The 20,635-nt window shown below is 45.8% G+C and overlaps 1 protein-coding gene across 2 annotated transcripts in view; it reads left to right on the plus strand.

Moving 5' to 3' along the window:
• The window catches only part of SYTL3 (synaptotagmin like 3), a 255,264-nt gene that overhangs the window by 84,054 nt on the left and 150,575 nt on the right, over positions 1-20,635 (plus strand). For both annotated transcript variants that reach the window (XM_030198421.1, XM_030198420.1), the window contains exons 4-5: positions 5,453-5,517; positions 15,607-15,658. In XM_030198421.1, the coding sequence (XP_030054281.1) occupies positions 5,453-5,517; positions 15,607-15,658 (117 nt within the window). The remainder of the gene's footprint in view (positions 1-5,452; positions 5,518-15,606; positions 15,659-20,635) is intronic.

Here is a 20,635-nt window from a genome sequence, read left to right on the forward strand (position 1 = left end):
GCATCTAAACTTGTAATTATTGCGTCTCTGGGGTCCTTTCCTTTTCTTTGCATAACTGTCAACGCTCTCAAGATATTAGAGGAGGCATACCTCCCTGGTACAAATCCTGCTTGGTCCGTGTGTATTAACTCAGGCAGAACCCTTCCCAGCCTATTTGCCATAATATTCGCAAACAGTTTAATATCTTGATTTAAGAGTGAGATTGGTCTATAAGAGCCCAACTTCTCCTCATCCCTGCCAGGTTTAGGAAGCACTACTATATGGGCATGTGTGAGACCTCCTCCCGCCCTTCCAGAAATACATAGGTGATGGCATAATTCTTGAAAAGGGGAGCAGACTTTATTTCCCAGAATCTTGTAAAATTCAGGCCCTAACCCATCAGGACCCGGCGCTTTGGCTAGCTTTCAACGTTTAATCGCCTGACTAACCTCTTCTCCCACTACCGGTTCATTCAGTTGGTCTCTCTGCTCATTGGATAGCTGTGGTAGAGAAATATCCTTGAAGAATGCCTCCCTTTGCTCCCTGTCTACCTCTCCTTTATTATATAACGCTTTATAAAATCTCACAAACTCCTCTTGTATGCCTTCATTCGTGGACACTACCTCCCCTACAGGCGACTTTATCTTTGTGATGATTTTCCTTGCCCCTCTACATTTCACCAAAGACATCAACTTCCCTCCCTCTGACGGGCACATCTCCCCCTTAACTGTTGTAGTTGGTTTGACAGGGTAACTAAGCGCTCATTTCTCTCCCTGTTCTTTTTCGCTGTATACGCCAGTATGTGTCCCCTGAGTACAGCCTTTCCCGCTTCCCAGTACACAATAGGGTTCACTGTCTCTGGATCGTTGTCCTTTATGTAATTGTCCCATGCTAACATTAGAAAAGTGCGAAATTCCAAATCCAAGTACAAGGTAGGGTTCATTCGCCACATCCGGGTCTCACTGCCCTGCCTCCATTGTATATCCACCCATACCAAACAGTGATCGGACACTGCCCCATCTACTATTTCTGCCGCATGCGCCTTCGATAGAAGGGAGGAATCTACCAATAAATAATCCAGCCTCGCATACACCCCATGCACTTGTGAGAAAAACGTATAATCGTAGGACTCTGGATTCAGCACGCGCCATATATCAATTAACCCCAATTCTTTCATCAGAAAGTTTACCCCTTTATCTTTCCATGCTGGGGGACGTGGTTTTGCTGGCTTGCAGTCTATCAGGGGGTCTGCAGTAATATTAAAATCTCCCCCAACTACCAGCTTGTACCCGCTAACCGACACCAACTGCGCCAGTACCCCCGAGAAGAAAGAGTGGGAGTATATATTGGGAGCATATATAGAACAAAGAGCTACTCTCTGACCCGCTACCTCCCCCAACCAAATAACATACCGACCTTCCGGATCCTGCACTATCTTGTGTGGTAACATGGTGCTTTTTATGAAACAGAATGACAACCCCCCGTTGCCTGTTGTTGAAGGACGAGGATACTAATTCTCCCACCCAGCCTCGTTGTAGTTTTCTGTGCTCTTGTTGCGTGAGATGTGTCTCCTGCATAAAAAGTACATCAACTTTCATCCTGGCACAATAAGACAAAACCTTAGAGCGTTTAATAGGGGAATGGATACCATCCACATTCAAGGACCCAAATCTCAAACTACCCATGTGGTTTCATGCATCTGGTGGGCTTGCTGATTACCTGAGCTCCAAAGGCAGTGTCCCAGCTCACCACCTCCCACTCAAAGAATGGCTTTCTCCTTTTCCACTCCTGTCTTCACACCAGGCTGTAGTCTCCCCTACTCCAGGAGCCCCCTTCCCTCATCCCCCTATCCCGCACCCCCCATCCGCTCTCCCCACTCACACGCAAACCTTCCTTCCCTTTTACTGCCTTCCCCCTTCCCTCCAGAACACCCAGTGTTGCAACCCCTGCCCAAGGAAGCTGCTCCCCCCTCCTTCCTCCTCTCCCCGATCCCCCCTCTGCTGCAGCCATTATGTTATTCATGACCACTGCTTCTTACTACTCCCCCACCTCTTAAACAGGTATACCTTTAGTAATCCCAACCCAGAATATTTCCTCATAGAATACCCGCTGTATTGCTGCCTCCTCTTTAGTTTACTACAGCATTACCTGCGAGGCTAAATGAATACAAATAGTTAATTATCCGCATAACTATGCTCAAAAGAAAAAGGGAGAAACAAAAAAGGATGCAGACATGCTCTGTGTGGGTGAGCTATGGGTACCCTCCTCAAGCCTGCAGCGGTCACCCCGCAGTCTCCAAAGTAGCAGGCTCAAAGACACAGTCTCAGCTCCGCAGTTAATATGTGAGTTTCTTCCGTCTGCATTACCGCCAAGCCTCAGATGCCTCTTCCTTAACACTCACAATCTCATAACCCTGCTGCACCAGTACCCTCCAGGGGAAGTTGTCCACCGTATGTGAGGAGTGGTCTGGTCACAAGGTCATAAAACAAGCAGTGCAGTCCTCGCATTATGGAGCCACGTGCTCATCTCCTGATTCACTGTCCTTAAAACATATCAAATGTTCTGATACACAGTTTTATCCACTGCCGGCTTAAGTCCCCTGGCATGGCCCCAGCTCACTTCAGTCGGTCTACAAACGATTGAAGCTCCTCTGGTTTCTCCATAAACAGGACTTGCCCCTCATGCAGCACTCTCACCTTTGCTGGGTATTGTAGTGAGAGCTTGATCCCTTTGTGAAAAAGCTGGGAGCAAAATGGAGACAGGCGCTTTTGGAGCTCCGATACTTTCGGCGAGAAGTCTGGGAATAACAGCACTGTGGCTCCCTGGTACTCCAGCTTTCTTTTCTGACGATATTTTTCCATCAATCTCGCCTTGTCAGCATAGTTGAAGATTCGGGCGATCACAGGGCGCGGCCTGCTGTTCTGGTCTTTCAGGGCACCCACTCGATGCACCCGTTCCGCCTTCAGTCGCTGTCCCTCCAACTCTAGGCCCAGCTCTTTTGGTAGCCACGTTGCCACTAATTCCCAGATCTCCTTCTCTTTCACAGTCTCTGGCACTCCTACCAACTGAATGTTGTTGTGCCTACTCCTATTTTCCTGATCCTCTACCCTGTCCTCTAGCACTTTGCATCTTTTTTCCATGACCGCCAGCTGAGCTTCAATTCCACTCACCGCATCTTGGTGAGAGATCCGCTCCTCTGCAAGCTGTATTCGGGTACTCTGTGCCGCCATATTTTCTTTTAAGTCGTCCATAAAGGCATGTAGCGTGGACAGCTTATCATCCAGCACTGCAGCCATGTGCTTCATTATTTCTTGGATTGCCGCTGCTTGCAAAGCAACCACCGGAGGATCTGAACTCGCTGTTTCTTCCCCCTTCTCCTTTCCAGTCGCCATGTTGACCGTGCTTTGCGATCTGCGCCCTTTCTGTGTTCGCGGGGTCTTTGCCGGCATTACCTGCTTGCCGCACCACGCCGCTGGATCGTCTGCGCTAACTCTTCCTAGTGCTGTCCGCTGACTTTTTCTTATTAATTTAGGGGTTGAATCGGGGCAGAAAGTGCAATAAAATGCCGTTTTATTAGCGTGGCAGAGGAGAGCAGCCGCGGGATGTCCGTCTAGGTTCCTGCCATCACGTGACCCCCCTGTTGTCATTCTGATTGGTATTTTTTTTTGCCTGGTGGATTCTTTAGTCGCAAAACTTCCCAGACCCGCTATGACACATTTCCAATCTCCTGAACACTCTTCTGACCCCTCCCTGACTTCCCAGATTTCCAATTCCATTTTGATGCCTCAAGGGTGCATGTTGAAGCCTATTCTATAAAGGAACCAAGGTGCTATATAGCTAGTATAAGTGCAAGTGACTAAATGTGGCAGTTACATGTGTAACATACAGTTTCCCCGAGAGAGAGAAAAGGGTCAGACCAAGGGGGGGGGGGGGGGGAGTTGAGAGGGAGAGACTAGTGGTTGACAGATACAGCATAGATGATTTCGTGGGGTTTTGACAGTGAGAGAGAGAAGGAGAGAGAGAGACAGACCAGTGGTATTGGATGTCAATGGCATACACACTGGTTGGTGTCTTGGTCCTGTTTGAAATGATTGGGAAATGACATTTCCCATGTTTTGTGTTGCTTTCTGCCTGAAACAGGAAATAAAACCACAACATTTGTTTTCTTGTATCGTTAATGATACGCATTTTTCTGAGAGTGCTCCCTCTATCAAAAGGGTGCGCACAAAGAGTACACATATCTTCACAGTATTCATAAAGAGTGTACCCTACTTTGGAAGAGTGTGCACACTTTTTGAAAGAGGGTACGCTTTTACTTTATAGTGTGTGTATGTGGTATAGTAAAACCATAAATCAAACAGCATAAACCATTATGCCCGTGTGAATAGCGTGTGCATATGCATACTATTGGAAAAGTGTACCCTCTTTTAGAAAGAAGTTACACTCTTTTGAAAGAAGTGCAATTTTATTTTTGCAGAAAGAGGGTACGTTCTTTCCAACAGTGTGCTCTAATGATATTGTTCCTATAATGAAAAAAAATGAAAGTTCCTGTAAACAACACAGAAAATGATGTGAAACAAAAATATTTGGGCTGCACACTTGTATTAAAAATTAGCAGAGACTACTGCTGTACAGTGTTTCCCTAATGCAGTACAATACCAGGAAAGAATGATGCTCTCAAAGTAGTATTTATTCTGCACAAATCATTGGTAAAGTTAGTTGAAGCACCCCAATATCTTTCTCTGAGTTTTATGTTTAGGAGGGAAATCTTTGCCTCAGCCTCTCCATAGAGCCCTTGGAGAATAGTATAAATAGTGGTGTTTAAAGAGCAGCCAGTGCCGAATTTGTGGAGAAACACAGCTTTAATGTTCAATTATTTTTTATTCTTTTTGTAGATATAGGGGCCCTTTTACTAAGGCGCGTAGGTGCCTACACGCGCCCAACATGTGTTGATTCTGAGTTACCGCTTGGCCCGTGCAGTAATTTCATTTTTGACACATGTCCGCTACGTGCACCAGAAAATATATTTTATTTTCTGGCATCAGGCAAAATTTGGGCGGTAACTCCGTTTTGATGTTTGTAGGTGATTACCGCATGGTTAACGCGAGAGACCTTACCGTTAAGTCAATGGCTGGCAGTAAGGTCTGAGACCCAAAATGGACGTATGCCAATTTTTATTTTGCCGCACGTCTATTTTCAGCAAAAATTTTAAAAAAAAGGCATTTTTTGACAGGCGCGCTGAAAAATGGATCAGCGTGCGCCCAAAACACGTGCCTACACTAGTGCAGGCCATTTTTCAGTGCACCTTAGTAAAAGCACTTCAGGAAGCATTTGTTGGCTGAACAGGGTTCTTTTTGATTCTACTTGGTAGAAATACACATCTATACACTACTGTTAATACAAATATTTATCTTTAAAACATTCATATGTGTATATGTGTGTCCTCATAACTGATTTGTTGTTTTGTCTTCAGGGAAGTGAAAATAAAAACTGGTGACTGGTTCTTTGAGGAGCGAGCAAAGAAGTTTTCTCTTTCAGGTAGAAATCTTCTTAATGATGCACTGGATAGTTATGTGGATTTATTGCTCCAATTTCATGCAAAGTTGTACACAACTCTTTCTTGTAAAGACACTGAAGTGATGCTGGATTGCAGTTGAGGTTGGATGTTAAAGAGCATGGGCACCAGTGCTAAATAGTCTTCTTGATTAAGATGACATTAACAAGGGTAGATAAATACCAGATAATTTTGTGATATTATTTGCACTATAAAATGTGTCTGACACAGAGTTTTGCTCCTCCCTCCTGTTTTCAGTAGACTCGCTCAAAAGAGCTACTGGCAAATCCTAAATAGACCAGATTAATAGCTAAAAACATTTATTGCATCTAAGCAAGTTGTGGCAAGTTGAGTGAAAAGAGGGTGTTGGTGAAGGGAGTGAAATAAGGGAGACAGAGAGAGAGAATGGAATGGAGTCCCTTTAAATAAAAGATATCTGTTTATTTTTTTTTTAATTATGGGATCAATATTCAAAGGCTCCTGCCTACTTAACTGTTTGTGGGTAAGCCACCCACACTTGGTGTTACTTAGGGGATTGTTTACTAAAGCTTAGCTCCAGTTATCTGCAGCAGGGCCCATAGAGCCTTAGAGGCTTGGGAGGAGCAGACACAGGGCTTCGGGGCCTCTGGTTTGGCTGGCGGGGGTCCTGAAACCCTGCCAGGAGAAGCCTTCCTCCAGTGTTGTTCTCCGTCGCATTGCCTGCCCTGCGGCTGCTTTTCCCCTCACGTTTCTTCATGGGTTAAAAAAATGAACATTATTATTATTTGTAGCATAGGAGCCAACTTTTCAAAATGATTGGGGGTGCTGAATGAATGCAACCAAATATTCTCTTTCTCCCTCCACTTGCCACCACCAAAAATAGTCTTAGACTACATTCACCTTTTGTTTTGTTTTTTAAAAATATATTTTATTGCAACATTCAGATAAAACAATTAACAACGGAGCAATACCAAATTGAAAATGAATGGTGTGCAAAATTAGTGTACTGTCTAAGTAGTTGCATGGTACAAGTGTAAAAACTTGTGCCACAGCATTTCTTATCATCAGCTGTGGCAGACAGTGAGACTGCCAGCTGTGATGATAGGTCCTAAGTTCAAAACAGGTCATTTCCCTCATATTGACTAACCATAGCTGCAGATAAGTACATAAGTAATGCCACACTGGGAAAAGACCAATGGTCCATCGAGCCCAGCATCCTGTCCACGACAGCGGCCAATCCAGGCCAAGGGCACCTGGCAAGCTTCCCAAAATAGTGGTGGTGGTGAATCTTCTGCCACCCAATAGGACAGAATCAATTTCTTGATGAGCAAAAGAGCATTATTAAGGAAGTGGCACAGCGAGGCCAAGAGGCCCTGCTCCACCAAGTGTTCCCTGAATGCAGTGAGCAGTAGAACATCAAACATCTATTTTAAAACTAAACCAGCCAGAATAGTACAGATTGTCGATCCTGCATAGTCAATGCCAACAGAAAACCATGTCGTTTTCAGACACAGATGCACCCTAATCCACTATAGAATAAGTAACCACAAACTGGTTTTAATCATTGTGAACACTGAGACCTGCTAGTGAGCATTAGCAGTATAGCAAATTTTAAATAAAATATAAACTAACAGTAGAAATATTTAGACAAAATTAAACTGAACCCCCAAGAAGCCAGACTCTGCATACAATGCAACACCACAGAAACAGAAAATGTCCCCTAGTACTGTGCAAAATATAAAGACAGCAGATGTTAAGTTTTTTCAAATTTACAAGTACCAATCACCACTTTACAAATTAACAAATAGAAATAAAACAAATATAGAAAATAAAATAATACCATTTTATTGGACTAATACATTTAGCTTTCAGAGGCCAAAACCTTCTTCCTCAGGTCAAGACAGTATACTGCTATTACAGTATCCTGTCCTGACCTGAGGAAGGGGTTTTGGTCTCTGAACATTAGTCAAAATGTGTTAAAATTAGTCCAATAAAAAATTACCTTATTTCCATTTTCTGTTTATAAACATGTATTAACACAGCTACAATAGTAGTTTAACCTAAAGCATAAAAAATAAAAAATATTTTATCTACCTTTGCTGTCACTGGTTTCTGCTTTCCTCATCTTCTATTCACGCTCTCCCTTCTATCCACCATCTGCCCCTTCCATTCAGTGTCTGCCTTCTCTCTCTCCCTGCCCCTGCAATCCAGTGTCTGCCCTCTGTCTTTCTGCCCCCTCCATCCAGCGTCTGTACCTCTTTCTCTTCCATCCAGTGTCTGCCCCTTCCAACCACTATCTGCTGCCTCTTTCCCTTCCATCCAGTGTCTGCCCCTTCCAACCACTATCTGCTGCCTATTTCCCTTCCATCCAGGGTCTGCTCGCTCTGTCTCTGCCCATTCCATCCACCGTATGCCCCTGTCTGTCCTCTCTCTCCCCCTTCCAACCATTGTATGCCCTCTCTTGCTTCTATCTTGGATCTGCCCTCTTTGTCTCTGCCCTTCCATCCTCTGCCATTTCTCTCCCTTCCATCCAGGGTCTGCCCTTTCTCTCTCTGCCCAATCCATCCACTATCTGCCCTTTCTCTCTCTGATCCATCCATGGTCTGCCATCCCGCCCTCTCCCTTCCATCCAGGATCTGTCCTCTCTGTCTCTGCCCCTTCCATCCACCATCTTCCCTTCCTCTCCCTTCCATCCAGGATGTGCCCTTTCTATCTCCGCCCCTTCCATCTACCATGTGCCCTTTCTCTCCCATCCATCCAGGGTCTGCTCTTCCTCTTCTTCATTCCATCCAGGATATGTCCCCCCTCCCCCCCCCCCCCCAATCTCTCTCTCTCTCTCTCTCTCTCCCCCTTCCATTCATCGACCATCTGTCCTTTCTCTCCCTTCCATCCAGGGTCTTCCCTCTCTACTTCTCTTTCTCTCTGCTCCTGGGCCCCCTTCCATCCACCATCTGCCCTCCCTCTCTCTGCCCTGTCTTCAATCCACTGTCTACCCTCTCTATCCTTTCCAGATCCATTGCCCCCCCCCCCCCCCCCAAATGCTGCTGTTTCTCCTCCTCCTGCTTCAAAATATCAGAAGAAAAAATAATAACCAAATCGCGGGGCCTTACCTACTCGTGGCTGCCGACTCTGCTCCAGAACTGGAAGTGACATCAAAGGGGCGGGATCAGCAGCCACGGGTAGCTTAGAGACCGTGCAATCTTCCAGCGTTTGCTTACCGCTACCGCTGTCCGCTGCTAGTCTGCTGGATGAGAAGCAGTAGCGGTGGTGGTGACAACTTGACTGGGCTGGAGGCTGCTGGAGGAAGGCGTGGGACCGTCCGGCCAGAGAAGCAATAGCGACTTTGGAAGCTCCTCTGCCTCTGACTGTTGCAGGCAGCATGATCATCATCCCGCCTATGCGGGACAGGAAACTGTCTGTAACAGAGCGAGCCAGTCAGAGGGAAAGCTTCCGATCATCGAAGAAGGCAGTGTGCTGTGCTTACTGGCTGCTGCACTGATACGTCACGGAGAGTCACTGACGGCATCGGCGGTCCCGGTCCGGAATATGATTGAAGGAGCGGAGGTAGGAGCGGATGGACGTCGGACAGCACAGCGACAGTCAGGCAGCGGTGCAGGGCAGGGAGTCGGGAGTCTCGACGGGACGGAGCAGGACTGAGAGGGACTTTATGCCCACGTGCCACTGCCAAATTATTGGGGGTGCTTGAGCACCCACAGCACCCACGGAGTCGGCGCCTATGATTTGCAGTATTTCATTATCAGTATTAAACATTGTTATGCAATTGCCTATAGTTTAAAAGACAAACAAAATCTTCCTTTCAGCTTTGAGCGGGGAGACATGGGGAAGAAAATTAAAGACTGATGATGAGGGGACAGGGATGATGAGGGAATGGAGTTTACAAAGTCTGCTTGACTGCAGGGATGGGGTGGAGACAGGAAAAAAGTTTTGGTTGTGGGGAGTGAATGGGCCTAGGGATGAATTTTAGTCCCCAGGTCATTCTCTAGGGAGGAGCACCATCTTATACCATACCTTGCCTCAGGCTTCAAGTATCCTTGAGCTACTCCTGAGCCTCAGACACTAAGGACTCTTCCTCAGCAGACAGCTTCAGGCGTTAGTAGTTTATACATTTGAATTATCTCTGTGGGTAGGTTCCCTGTTTTGTTTTTTTTTAACTTTAAATTTTTTATTAACAAACTTAATATTGTATTACATATAACCGTTTACAAAATCTTTTATCCCCTCCCGCTCCCTCCATCCCCCCTGTTTTGTTTTAAGAGAATGTTCCTACATAACGTTCAAAAGAGTGTTTTAGCATATGATTAAACCTCACAGCTTGTAAAAAAAATTGGGCTTGTTTTTGAACTGATATTTCTTATTTTGGGCTTGTTTTCTAAGCAAAGCGTTCTTGTTTTTCCACAACTACCTGGCAATACTGATGTGAGTCTGTTAGAGCAGCCTGGAAGGAAAACATGCTCTGAAATCTCATTTTGTTATGTTCACTTGTTTTGTATTAAAAAGTTTATTGTTCCTGAAATCAACTCGGTCTTGTTAAGAACACTGCAAAAGTTAGTGTGCTAACAGTTCTGCATGTGCTAGGGGAACATGAGAAGCTTTATGCTGCATAGTGTGGTCCCTGGGACAGGCATAGCTTTTGCTTACCCTCATCCTGGCACCAACTCAAACACATTGGTTATTCCAGCAACTAGATGCTGTATAAAAGTCTCAAACTCTTTACATCTGTTTTGTTTCACTTATGATGTTTTGATGTCTTAAAATTTTATCATCATATCAAAAATGTGGCTTTTAAGATACATTCTTTGATCTTAGAGACACTGTCATGCTTAGGGATTTAGGCCATTAGGTTTGGACATGGGAAAGGACCCCTTAATTGTTCTTTCCCTAAGGCAGCCATCCCCAACCCAGTCTTTAGAGCACACTCAGGGCTAGATGCACTAAACTTAACGAGCCAGCAATGTGGTTTTTAAACTGGTTCTAGCCAGTTTAACGCGCAAGTAGTAAACCAGGACATGCACAAAAGGGTTCTCTGAGCCATTTTCCTGTCACGGTAGCAGCTAACGAAAACGGAATGCAAATGGTCTACAGGTTATTATAATTAGCTAATTAGCAGATGCACAGCCATTTTCCGACTCCATGCACCCTGGAAAACGGAAAACCTAACAGGAGTTCTGCACCTCTCATTGGGGCTGCTGAGCGGGACTCATGTAGAGGAGGACACCCATCACAAAAGCTGAAAAAACATCCAAGTGCTCGTCAGGGATGTCCATTTTTTTTTTCGAGTGATGGACATCCAAGTGCCTAACAATTGGATGTCCTTCATAAAAAAAGTAAAGTTTTGTTTCAGCACTAAACTGCTGTCTGGTTTTCTTTTCATGTACTGATTATCTTGTAGCAGGACAGCTCTGACCCCTTCCCCCAGACATTTTTCTGTAGTCACAGTAGGGAGCTCCCTACAAAATCAAATGCAAAAGCATTTAAAGCCTCCCCAGAGCCCCTGCACCACCCACTGTACCAATTAGTGTATCTGGAGTGAGATTGTCCCTGCCCAGCACCTGGACGTTTTCCTTCAGCTTTTGTGATGGGTGTCCTTCTCGGACGTGTTTTTCTTAGGTGCCTGAAATGACCACAGCCATGGAGGTTCTCTCAACATTCTCCTCGTCCCCACCAAGATTGGGACCTGCGAGATTTGGACGTCCCTCCCTCCAGGTCTCTCTCAGCCAATCACAGCGCGTTTAGCTGATACCGGTGAGAGAGACCTGGAGGGAGGGATGTCCAAATAGTTTTGATTTGGACGTCCTCGCAGGTCCCGATCTTGGGGGGGGGGGGGAATGCAAGCTGAAAACAATGTTGGAGGGGACGAGAGAATGTTGAGAGAACCTCCATGGCTGTGGTTGTTTCAGGCATGTAAGAAAAACACGTACGAGAAGGACGCCCATCACAAAAGCTGAAGGAAAACGTCCAGTACTCCTCAGGGGTGTCCTTTTTTTTTTTGTGAAGGACGTCTTTGGCATGCAGAGCAGCCAGCATAACGATTGGCTGCTCTGCGCATGCTCAGCTGGCCAACTGGAAGGAAGGAAATCGTGTGCAAATGAACTAACAGCGAGCAGCTCATTTGCATGCGATTTCCTTCATGCATGCCCTTTCCTTACCGATTCACTAAGGGATCGGTAAGGAAAGGGCTCTTTACGTGGGGTTAGTGCATGTAGCCCTCAGTCCCATCGGGTTTTCAGGATATCCAGAATGAATATTCATGTTAGATTTGCATATGGTGTGAACCCCGCCCAGTGCATCCCAGGATTGGTATTGGGGGGGGGGGGGGGGGGAGCCATGTAGCTCCCCTTGTAGCCCTTACCTGGCTACCCTTAGAAGGGAGTTATTCGGGGATAAACACAGCCAACAATATCAGGTATATAAAATGGAAAATTTTATTGTATGGCAGAATATCATAGATGTTACGTACTTACAGTACAGGAGAATAATCTGGCAAAGGCAATGAAATAGTATTGTTAGCTGAGGGGGAAGTCCTTTCTCAGATACTGGCTGCAAACACTGCTCAGGGACTGTGTCAGGTACTTTCCCAAAGTTGACTTGTTGAAACTTATATATATAGGTTATCTTAGAATAATATAAACACATGCTTCTGTGCTTCCCACTGCAATTCTGTTCCCAGCATAGAAAGGATGTGCTTTTGCTACATCAGCAGGAAACTAATCTGCAGAAACATAAGGATGTCAGATATATCTATCATGCCCTGGTACACATTGTCTGTATAGCAGATAGTGGTATCATGTGTGTCACTACGAATCCTCATGGGAGCTGGGTGAGGTCAGCTGCAATGAGTTATACGTACTGACCAGTGGCGTAGCCAGACTGCCAATTTTGGGTGGGCTTCGCTACAGGGGCAGTGATGTAAGAGACGGGAGGAGCCTGTAGAGCCAGCAGCCAATGCTTCGAGGCTGCCTGCAGTGCCGCGTTTTTTTTTTTAAACGTTTTTTTTTCGGCGGGTTAGCGTTGGCGGCGGCGGTGCTCAGCTCAGTCAGCTGAGCGCGTCTTCTTTTTGTAGCGCCGGCCCTGCTGCTCATCAGGAAAAGCAGCAGTGGCCGGCAATGGGAGCTGGCGCTGGCGCTGGGCGGGCCTGGACTGAAATTGGGTGGGCCTGGGCCCACCCAGGCCCACCCGTAGCTACGCCCCTGGTGCTGACTTGCTTAGGCTATCAGATTGTGTACGTACAAGGTCATGAATAGTTCAGGGTCCTTGCACAGTATTGCTAACTGTACAGGTATTATGGTGGAGGGCTATCGGGGACAGGGATGAGAGCCATGGCCGCCACTAGACCACCAGGTTGGGGGGTTTGATTAGTGGCCCACTGGGCCACCAGGGCTTTACTTGGGGGGGATGCTGGGGGGTAGGGTTAGGGGGCTGGAGACCCACTGGATCTCCAGCCCCCCCCCCCTGAACTTGTCGGGGAGGTTGGGGGGGACTAGAGGTCCGCTGGACTGTACCTCCAGCCCCTGTGTTGCTGGCTTGGGGTGGGGGTACAGCCCAGACCTGTCAAACAAGTGCACTTTACCCTATGGTCAGAGATAATAGCACACACAAATTTGCATGCTGTTGTCTCCGATCATAGGGGTGGTAAAGCCCCACACTGTTCCAGCGCTATGTTTAGAGCGCTGTTTGGAACAGCGTGGGGTTTTCGATCATCTGGACATTAGAGCAGTGGTGCTCAATCCAGCCTTGGAACACACCCAGCCATTGGATATTCACAATGAATAAAAGTAGAGAAAACTCCCAAAGAGCAAAAATGAAAGTAGAGGAGGTCTAATACAATTCCAACTCAAGAATGGATGGTTTCAAACACAGAGCCAGACTTGGCCAAGTTTTGCCGAATGGCTGCTTCAGGGGCATAGTAACATATAGCATAGTAACATAGTAGATGACGGCAGATAAAGACCTGTACGGTCGAGCCAGTCAGCCCAACAAGATAAACATGTATGTGATGCTTTATACAGTATGTATACTTGACCCTGATTTGTCCTTGCCATTTTCAGGGCACAGACTGTTGAAGTCTCCCCAGCACTGGCTTTGCTTCCCAGTTACCAGTGTTTTCACCCAATCTCCACTAAGCTTTTGTGGGTCTAAACAGGATTCATTTGTGTTTATCCCATACATTTTTGAATTCCGTTACCATTTTCATCTCCACCACCTCACATGGGAGGGCATTCCAAGTATCTACCTCCCTCTCTGTGAAGAAAAACTCCAAAATTGAACACAACACTCCAAGTGAGACCTCACTAATGACTTGTTGAGGAGCATCAGCACCTCCTTTCTTCTGCTAGTTATACCCCTCTCTATGTAGCTAGCATCCTTCTGGCCATGGCCGCCGCCTTGTCACATTGTTTCTTCACCTTCAGATCCTCGGACACCATCACCCTAAGGTCTCTCTCCTGAGTCGATCTTACTAATCTCTCACACCTCCTATTCGGTATCTCTATTTTGGGTTTCTGCACCCCAAGTTCATCATTCTGCACATCTTGGCCAGACCTTTGACCCTCTAACACTTGGAGATCCCTTCTCATGGTTTCTACTCCTTCCAGGGTATCCATTCTATAGGGTATCCACTCTATTGGCTATCTTTGTGTTATCCGCAAAAAGGCAAACCCTTCTTTCTAACCCTTCCGAAATGTCTCTCTCAAATATATTAAACAGAATCGGCCCCAGGGCATACACCAGATCTGGATCAATTGTAGTCATTCCCTCTCCAACACTGGTGTCGTTGCTGTTCTTGTGACACGTTTTTTTAAACCTGCAATTTAGTTGCACATAATATTTTACTTTGTTGATATTTTCATTACCAAGGACACTGTTTTTTTTCTTTTTCTTTTTTTTTTTTTTTTAGTTTTTTTTCACACACCTTGTAAGTTTCTTTGAGTTTGTGTACACTTGATATCCATGCCCATCTGGATTGATTTATTGACTCCTGAAACAGGTGCCCCCCCCCCCCCCCCCCCCCCCCCGTGCTGAGATGCAGATCTGCATCAAGTCTGACTAATAAAATTGTTTTTTTTTTACCCTTGAGTTGGAATTGTATTGGTCCTTCCCTACTTTCATTTTTGCTCTATTCACAATATGCATGAGGTAGATTTGCATGCACGGTCTCCATTGTTAGGCTGAATGTGTCCCAAGGACTAGGTTGTGAACTCCTGATATAGATCAGCTGTGAATAAGCAAAGAAGAAATAAGTAATTAGATAGAAATAAACATAATTACTTGTCAAGTTCTGCATCATCAGAATCACAGAAAACTCTAACGACTAAATTTTATAAATGGTGCTTAAATAATCAGTGCTGAAAAAAATTACACTTAGTGCAATTCTATAAAAGCACTTAAAGTTAGGTGCTGTTTATAGAAGCACTGAGAAACACGACTATATTTAGGCACGACTTTTACACCAATGAAACCTTGGTGTAAATCTCAACGCCTGAATTAGGCACGGATGCCCTTTATTCTATAATAACACGTATAAATTGAAGGAATGCCCCAATCTGCTCATGACCCTCCCTTGGCTATGCCCTCTTTTTGAGCCTGTGCATAAAATTTAGATGTGTAAATTTTAATTCCAGTTAGCACCAATAATTGTTAAAATCTCAATTATCAGTGTTAATTGGCTCGTTCAGTTAAATTAAATTGTGTGCAAATTGGCTGAACGCTCAAACTTGCATGCACAATTTTTAGCGACTTTTATAGAATTTGGGGGCAAGTGTTTTGTGTGGAAATAAAAGCATACTTTTCTGTAGCTTCAGTGATGAGGAACACCACTAGAGGGCACTTCAGTACAGCCTCAGTCTTTAAAGAGAAATGATTAATATGTTTTATCTTCTTGTGCACTTTGAACATAAGGAGAGTCAATAATTGTTCTCGACCACATATACAAGGATTTTATTTCTTTCTATCCTTTATTTATATAAAAAAATCCAGTACTATTTTTTAAAACTTTAAGATATTGCTACAAAATATTACACAGTTTGAAAAGAAATGTTCACTGATGAATGACCTCTGTTTTTTCATTCACCATATAGGTAAATATGAAACAACTGGTACAAAGCTCTTGAAGTCTTATCAAGAAATGAGGTGAGGCTTGTAAAAGGACAACTTGTCCTGGGGCACTGCAGCACAAGAATGCATACTATTACGTAATTGTTAACTTACGGGATACAAACTGTGACTTTTGACCTGTTAGTGTGTGTCTTGAAAAACCTCTAGTTGAGTCACAAGATGAAGACCTATTCAGAGAAGCTCAGACAAGAACTTTGAGGGTAAGGAGAACAGCAAGACAAGTTTGTAAAGACAGGATTAACCTCATTTAAGAAAGAACATATAAATCAGAATTGATGTGTCCACATGTCCAATTCTGATAATATTTTAGAAAAGGGTCTGCTGGCATACAAATTTTATAAAATAAATGCAGGCATGTACCAGTTATGTGGGGTGGAAGCAAACATTATACATTTGTCAATGTCTAAAACATCAACAGAGGCAACTCGACAGTTTGCACGTTCATGTGCCAAAATGTACGCATGTAAAAGGGTATTTCAGAACTTAAGATATACACATCTAAATGTTGGCACTTAGAATACCTGCCTTTTTAGAGATCTACATGTGTAAATGCTCCTAGTCAAGTAATGAGGCTTCAAACTTTCTGCTCTTGTCTTTTTTTTTTTTTTTTTTTTAGGGGATGGAGTGGGGGGTGGGGGACATGGGGATGAGACCTCACTTTTAAAAATCCTATACGTGCCCAAGAGCAGCTGTAAATCCTAACTTTGATCTATTTAGTCATATTTATCCACTTCCTTTCTGAAATGGGGAATACACATGTAGATTTTGGTTCCACCCAAGTTATGCCCAAACCCTGTCCTCTTGCCATATGCAACATGTAGCACAAATTTACACATGTAAATCCTGACATTCTAAAATTGCATTTTCTATATGTATACAAGATATGCAGGTTAATGCTGGTATTTACATGTGTAAATCATGAATTGGGCTTCAAAAAGTGAATGAGTGGTGTAATGGTTAGAACAGCAGGCTGCAAACTAGGGCACAGATGCACAAAGATCTCAGTTCAGAAACCGTCTGTATTTTCAAATCGGTAAAAATCACTGATTTGGAAATACAGAGGGATTCCCAAAGAGAATCACGTGCAAATGAGCTGTTCGCTGCTTTTGCAAATAGGGCTCATTTGCATGCAATAGCGGGAAGCCTGTCAGTCAGCTGAGCATGCGCAGAGCAGAGCAGCCTATTGCTAAGCATGGCTGCTCTCGCATACAACAGACGGATTTCATACATGCAGACAAGCTGCATGTATGAAAAAAGCCTTTTTTTTCCCCGCTTGGGAACATGAATGCTGGTGCTTGCTGCTGGCCCATGCCACATAAGGAGAAACAGCAGCAGTGGCAGCCCCCCCCAGCCTAAAATGAGATGCAGTGCGGTTTCAGGCACTCCACCAGAGTAGCATCACCCCATGCAGGTGATATCTCCCTGCTTTACCCCCTCCGCCTGGCATAGCCACCGAAAGGGGGGGGGGGCAAAATTTCCCAGGCCCAGTGCAGGGGGTCTCTCAGGTGGGGGAGGGGCGGCGGTGGCAATGACACATTTTTTTGGGGGGAGGGGGCGGCGGCGATGATCCTGCCCCCGGGCCTGGCTCAGTCACTCGGCGGTGATGCCACTTACCCAGCTCCTTTCCAGTGGCTAAAAGTGTGGCTGCAATCTTGCTCCATCCAGTAATGAGAGGGTGGGGGTCATCAGCCTGTCTACGATGCTCCTCTCCCTGGGACTCAGCTGCAAGCTTCAGGCAGGAGAGAAACAAAAACCCATGATATGCTTGCTCTTTGTCTACAATTTTTCTTCTTGATAGTGTTGGATCTTTTACTGGGGAGGCATATATAAGAGCATGAAGTGGACGTCTGTTTTTAGCTCCCAGCGGGTTGAGGAAGTGAGAAGAAAAAAAAAAGTTGCTCTGCGAGGGTCTGGATGAATCTGATGGGCTGATTCTTCCTTCCACTGGTTCAGCTGTCATTCTAGGCAGTACTCCACTTAAGCTTCCAATAGATCAATATGAAATTCAAACACAGTTTCACACTCCCTGTGTAAATTATATATTGAAAAACAGAGCTTAATGATCTGCAACTTTGTTGTGACAAAAACACTAAATAATGTGGAGAAAAACGGGGGAATTCAGTAACGCCACCCAGCCAGCCCGAAAAACAACGGGCTATAAGGCTAAAGCTCGGCGAAGCATCATACGGCCCCTGAAAAAAAATCCACACATTTAAATGTTCAATAATATCAACTCCACACAGTTAAATGTCCAAAAGTATTTAAACATCCACAAATATCAAAATGTCAATGTATCTAATCCAAATGGACAAACAGCAGATCATTGCCTGTTTCAAAAAAGAGATACAGAGAATATCTGTCTCAGAAAAATATACTGCTTTACAAAATGTTACTGTGCTCTGTTGAGTTACTGGTTACTTATCTTGACTCCCGCCACAATGGTGTCTGTTGCTCCATCAGTAGCTCAAACAAACAATAGGTTTGATTTTTCTGAGACAGATATTCTCTGTATCTCTTTTTTGAAACAGGCAATGATCTGCTGTTTGTCCATTTGGAATAGATACATTGACATTTTGATATTTGTGGATGTTTAAATACTTTTGGACATTTAACTGTGTGGAGTTGATATTATTGAACATTTAAATGTGTGGATTTTTTTTCAGGGGCCGTATGATGCTTCACCGAGCTTTAGCCTTATAGCCCGTTGTTTTTCGGGCTGGCTGGGTGGCGTTACTGAATTCCCCCGTTTTTCTCCACATTATTTAGTGTTTTTGTCACAACAAAGTTGCAGATCATTAAGCTCTGTTTTTCAATATATAATTTACACAGGGAGTGTGAAACTGTGTTTTTGAATTTCAAATGGTTCTAGGCAGTACTGACAGCTCCTGACCACCCATTAAAATTTTGACGGTAAAGGTAGGGGCTGCTTCTGTGCATCATTTTGCATGCATATCTATATAAATAATTCTCACCTCCAACGTTCTGAAGCTCACTCTGTGGCAGGGAAACACTGAAGCCCTGTACTGTTGGTAGGCTAGGCTGTCAGCACCACTCACTCTCACTCATGGACACGCCCCATCCAGACATAATTCACAACCCCAACGTTCTATGAAGCCTCCAACTCCCAACGTTCTAACTGCATGGTGGTGAAACCCAAATTCGCCCATGTTGGCTCCGCCCTCGCATCACAACGTGATGACGTCGAGGGCGGAGCACTGACACAGAGCAAATCCCATCTCACCCCCCTGCTCACCGCTGCTACCCCCCCTCTGTCCGATACAAAAACAAAAAAAAACCAACCTGCAAAAATGCCCCCCCCCCTTAGGTCACAACACCCAGTGCCGGTCCCCCCTCTCTGACCGCCCACCCACCCAACAGACCTGCACAAGTGTCCTGCACCCCCCCCAGAGGCAGTCACCGCTCCACCCCCCATGATGACTCCGCAGCCACTGCACCCCCCTTCCACACCCACCCAGGACATCACTGCCGCCGCTCCACCCTCTCCGAACGCCCACCCACCCAACAGACCTGCCGAAACAGAAACAGATGATTTTAAGAAGCAAGACGGCACCGCAGGCAGCCAGCAGGCATTGGCTGTACACTCTGAAGCCGCGCCTCCTCTAGCCTGACATCAATGCCCCTGCTGGGGAACCCGGAGGACCGCACCAATGTTACAGGCGAGAGGAGGAGCGGCTTCAGAGTGTACAGCCAACGCCTGCTGCCTGCCTGCGGTGCCGTCTTGCTTCTTAAAATCATCTCTTTCTGTTTCGGCAGGTCTGTTGGGTGGGTGGCCGGACGGACAGGGGGGAGCTGCGGCGGCAGTGCCGACCTGGGTGGGGGTGGAAGGGGGGTGCAGTGGCCGCGGTGACATTGGGAGGGGGGGGAACGGTGACGGACTCTGGGGGGGCGTGGCGCCAGGGGCGGGGAGACAGGAGAATCGACGACAACCTTGCTAGGGCCCGTTTCATTTTCTCGGAAACGGGCCTTTTTTACTAGTTTGTATAGTAATTAGCTCATTATAATAGCTTTGTATTCCGTTTTCGTTAGCTGCTAGGAAAAGAGCTCGGAGACAATTTTGTGCATGTCTCGTTGTACTCCTTGCTCGCTAAACTGGCTAGAACCAGTTTAAAAACCATGTTGCTGGCTTAAGTTTTGTTCATCTGGACCTAGGTTAGTACAGTTCCTGCTGCTCTTTGTAGCTTTGGGCAAGTCACTAAACCCCTCCCCCCCACCCCCCACACACAATTGCATCAGGTACACACTTAGACTGTGAGGCTTCTGGGGACAGAGAAATACCTACTGTACTAGAATGTAACTCTCCTTGAGCTATAACTGAAAAAGGTGTGATCCAAATACATGAAACTAACTTCCTGCATATAGAGCAGTACAAATACTAGGGGTGTAGCTATGGGTGGGCCTGGCCCACCCAATCTTGGCTTAGGCCCATCCAGTTTGTCTGATCCACCAATTGGCGCTGATCTTCTAGGCGGCGGTTAAGCTGCACAAACCTGGATCGTTACCGGTTTTCTTGCCGTGCTCGGGTCCGGATCGCTTAGCCTAAGTCGGTAGTGGAGTTAGTCTGCAGCAGCTTGGAGGACCTATTCTGACAGGGTAGTTTAGCTCATCGCTGACTGCATCGCAGCTGCTAATGCTGCTGCTGTCGTGCTTTGTCTACACTCTGCAGCTGCTGTCACCGGTGCCTACTGCCCTGCTCCCCCCCCACGGCGTGAATGCGACTCGTCAAGCCCAGTCTCTTCCAACTGTGCCTGCGTACCACTGCTAGCACTAAACTCCTCCTAGGACCCATCCCGAATCTGGGTCGGATCCTAGGAGGAGCTCAGTACTGGCAGTGGAACACAGGCACAGTTGGAAGAGACCAGGCCCGACAAGCCGCATTCACGCTGCGGGGGAGGTGGTGTGTGGGGGGTCAGGACAGCAGGCACCGGTGAAAGTAGCTGCAAAGTGCAGACAAAGCACTATGGCAGCAGCGGC

This window comes from Microcaecilia unicolor, chromosome 3 (genome assembly GCF_901765095.1).
Source record: "Microcaecilia unicolor chromosome 3, aMicUni1.1, whole genome shotgun sequence".
Taxonomy (NCBI): domain Eukaryota; kingdom Metazoa; phylum Chordata; class Amphibia; order Gymnophiona; family Siphonopidae; genus Microcaecilia; species Microcaecilia unicolor.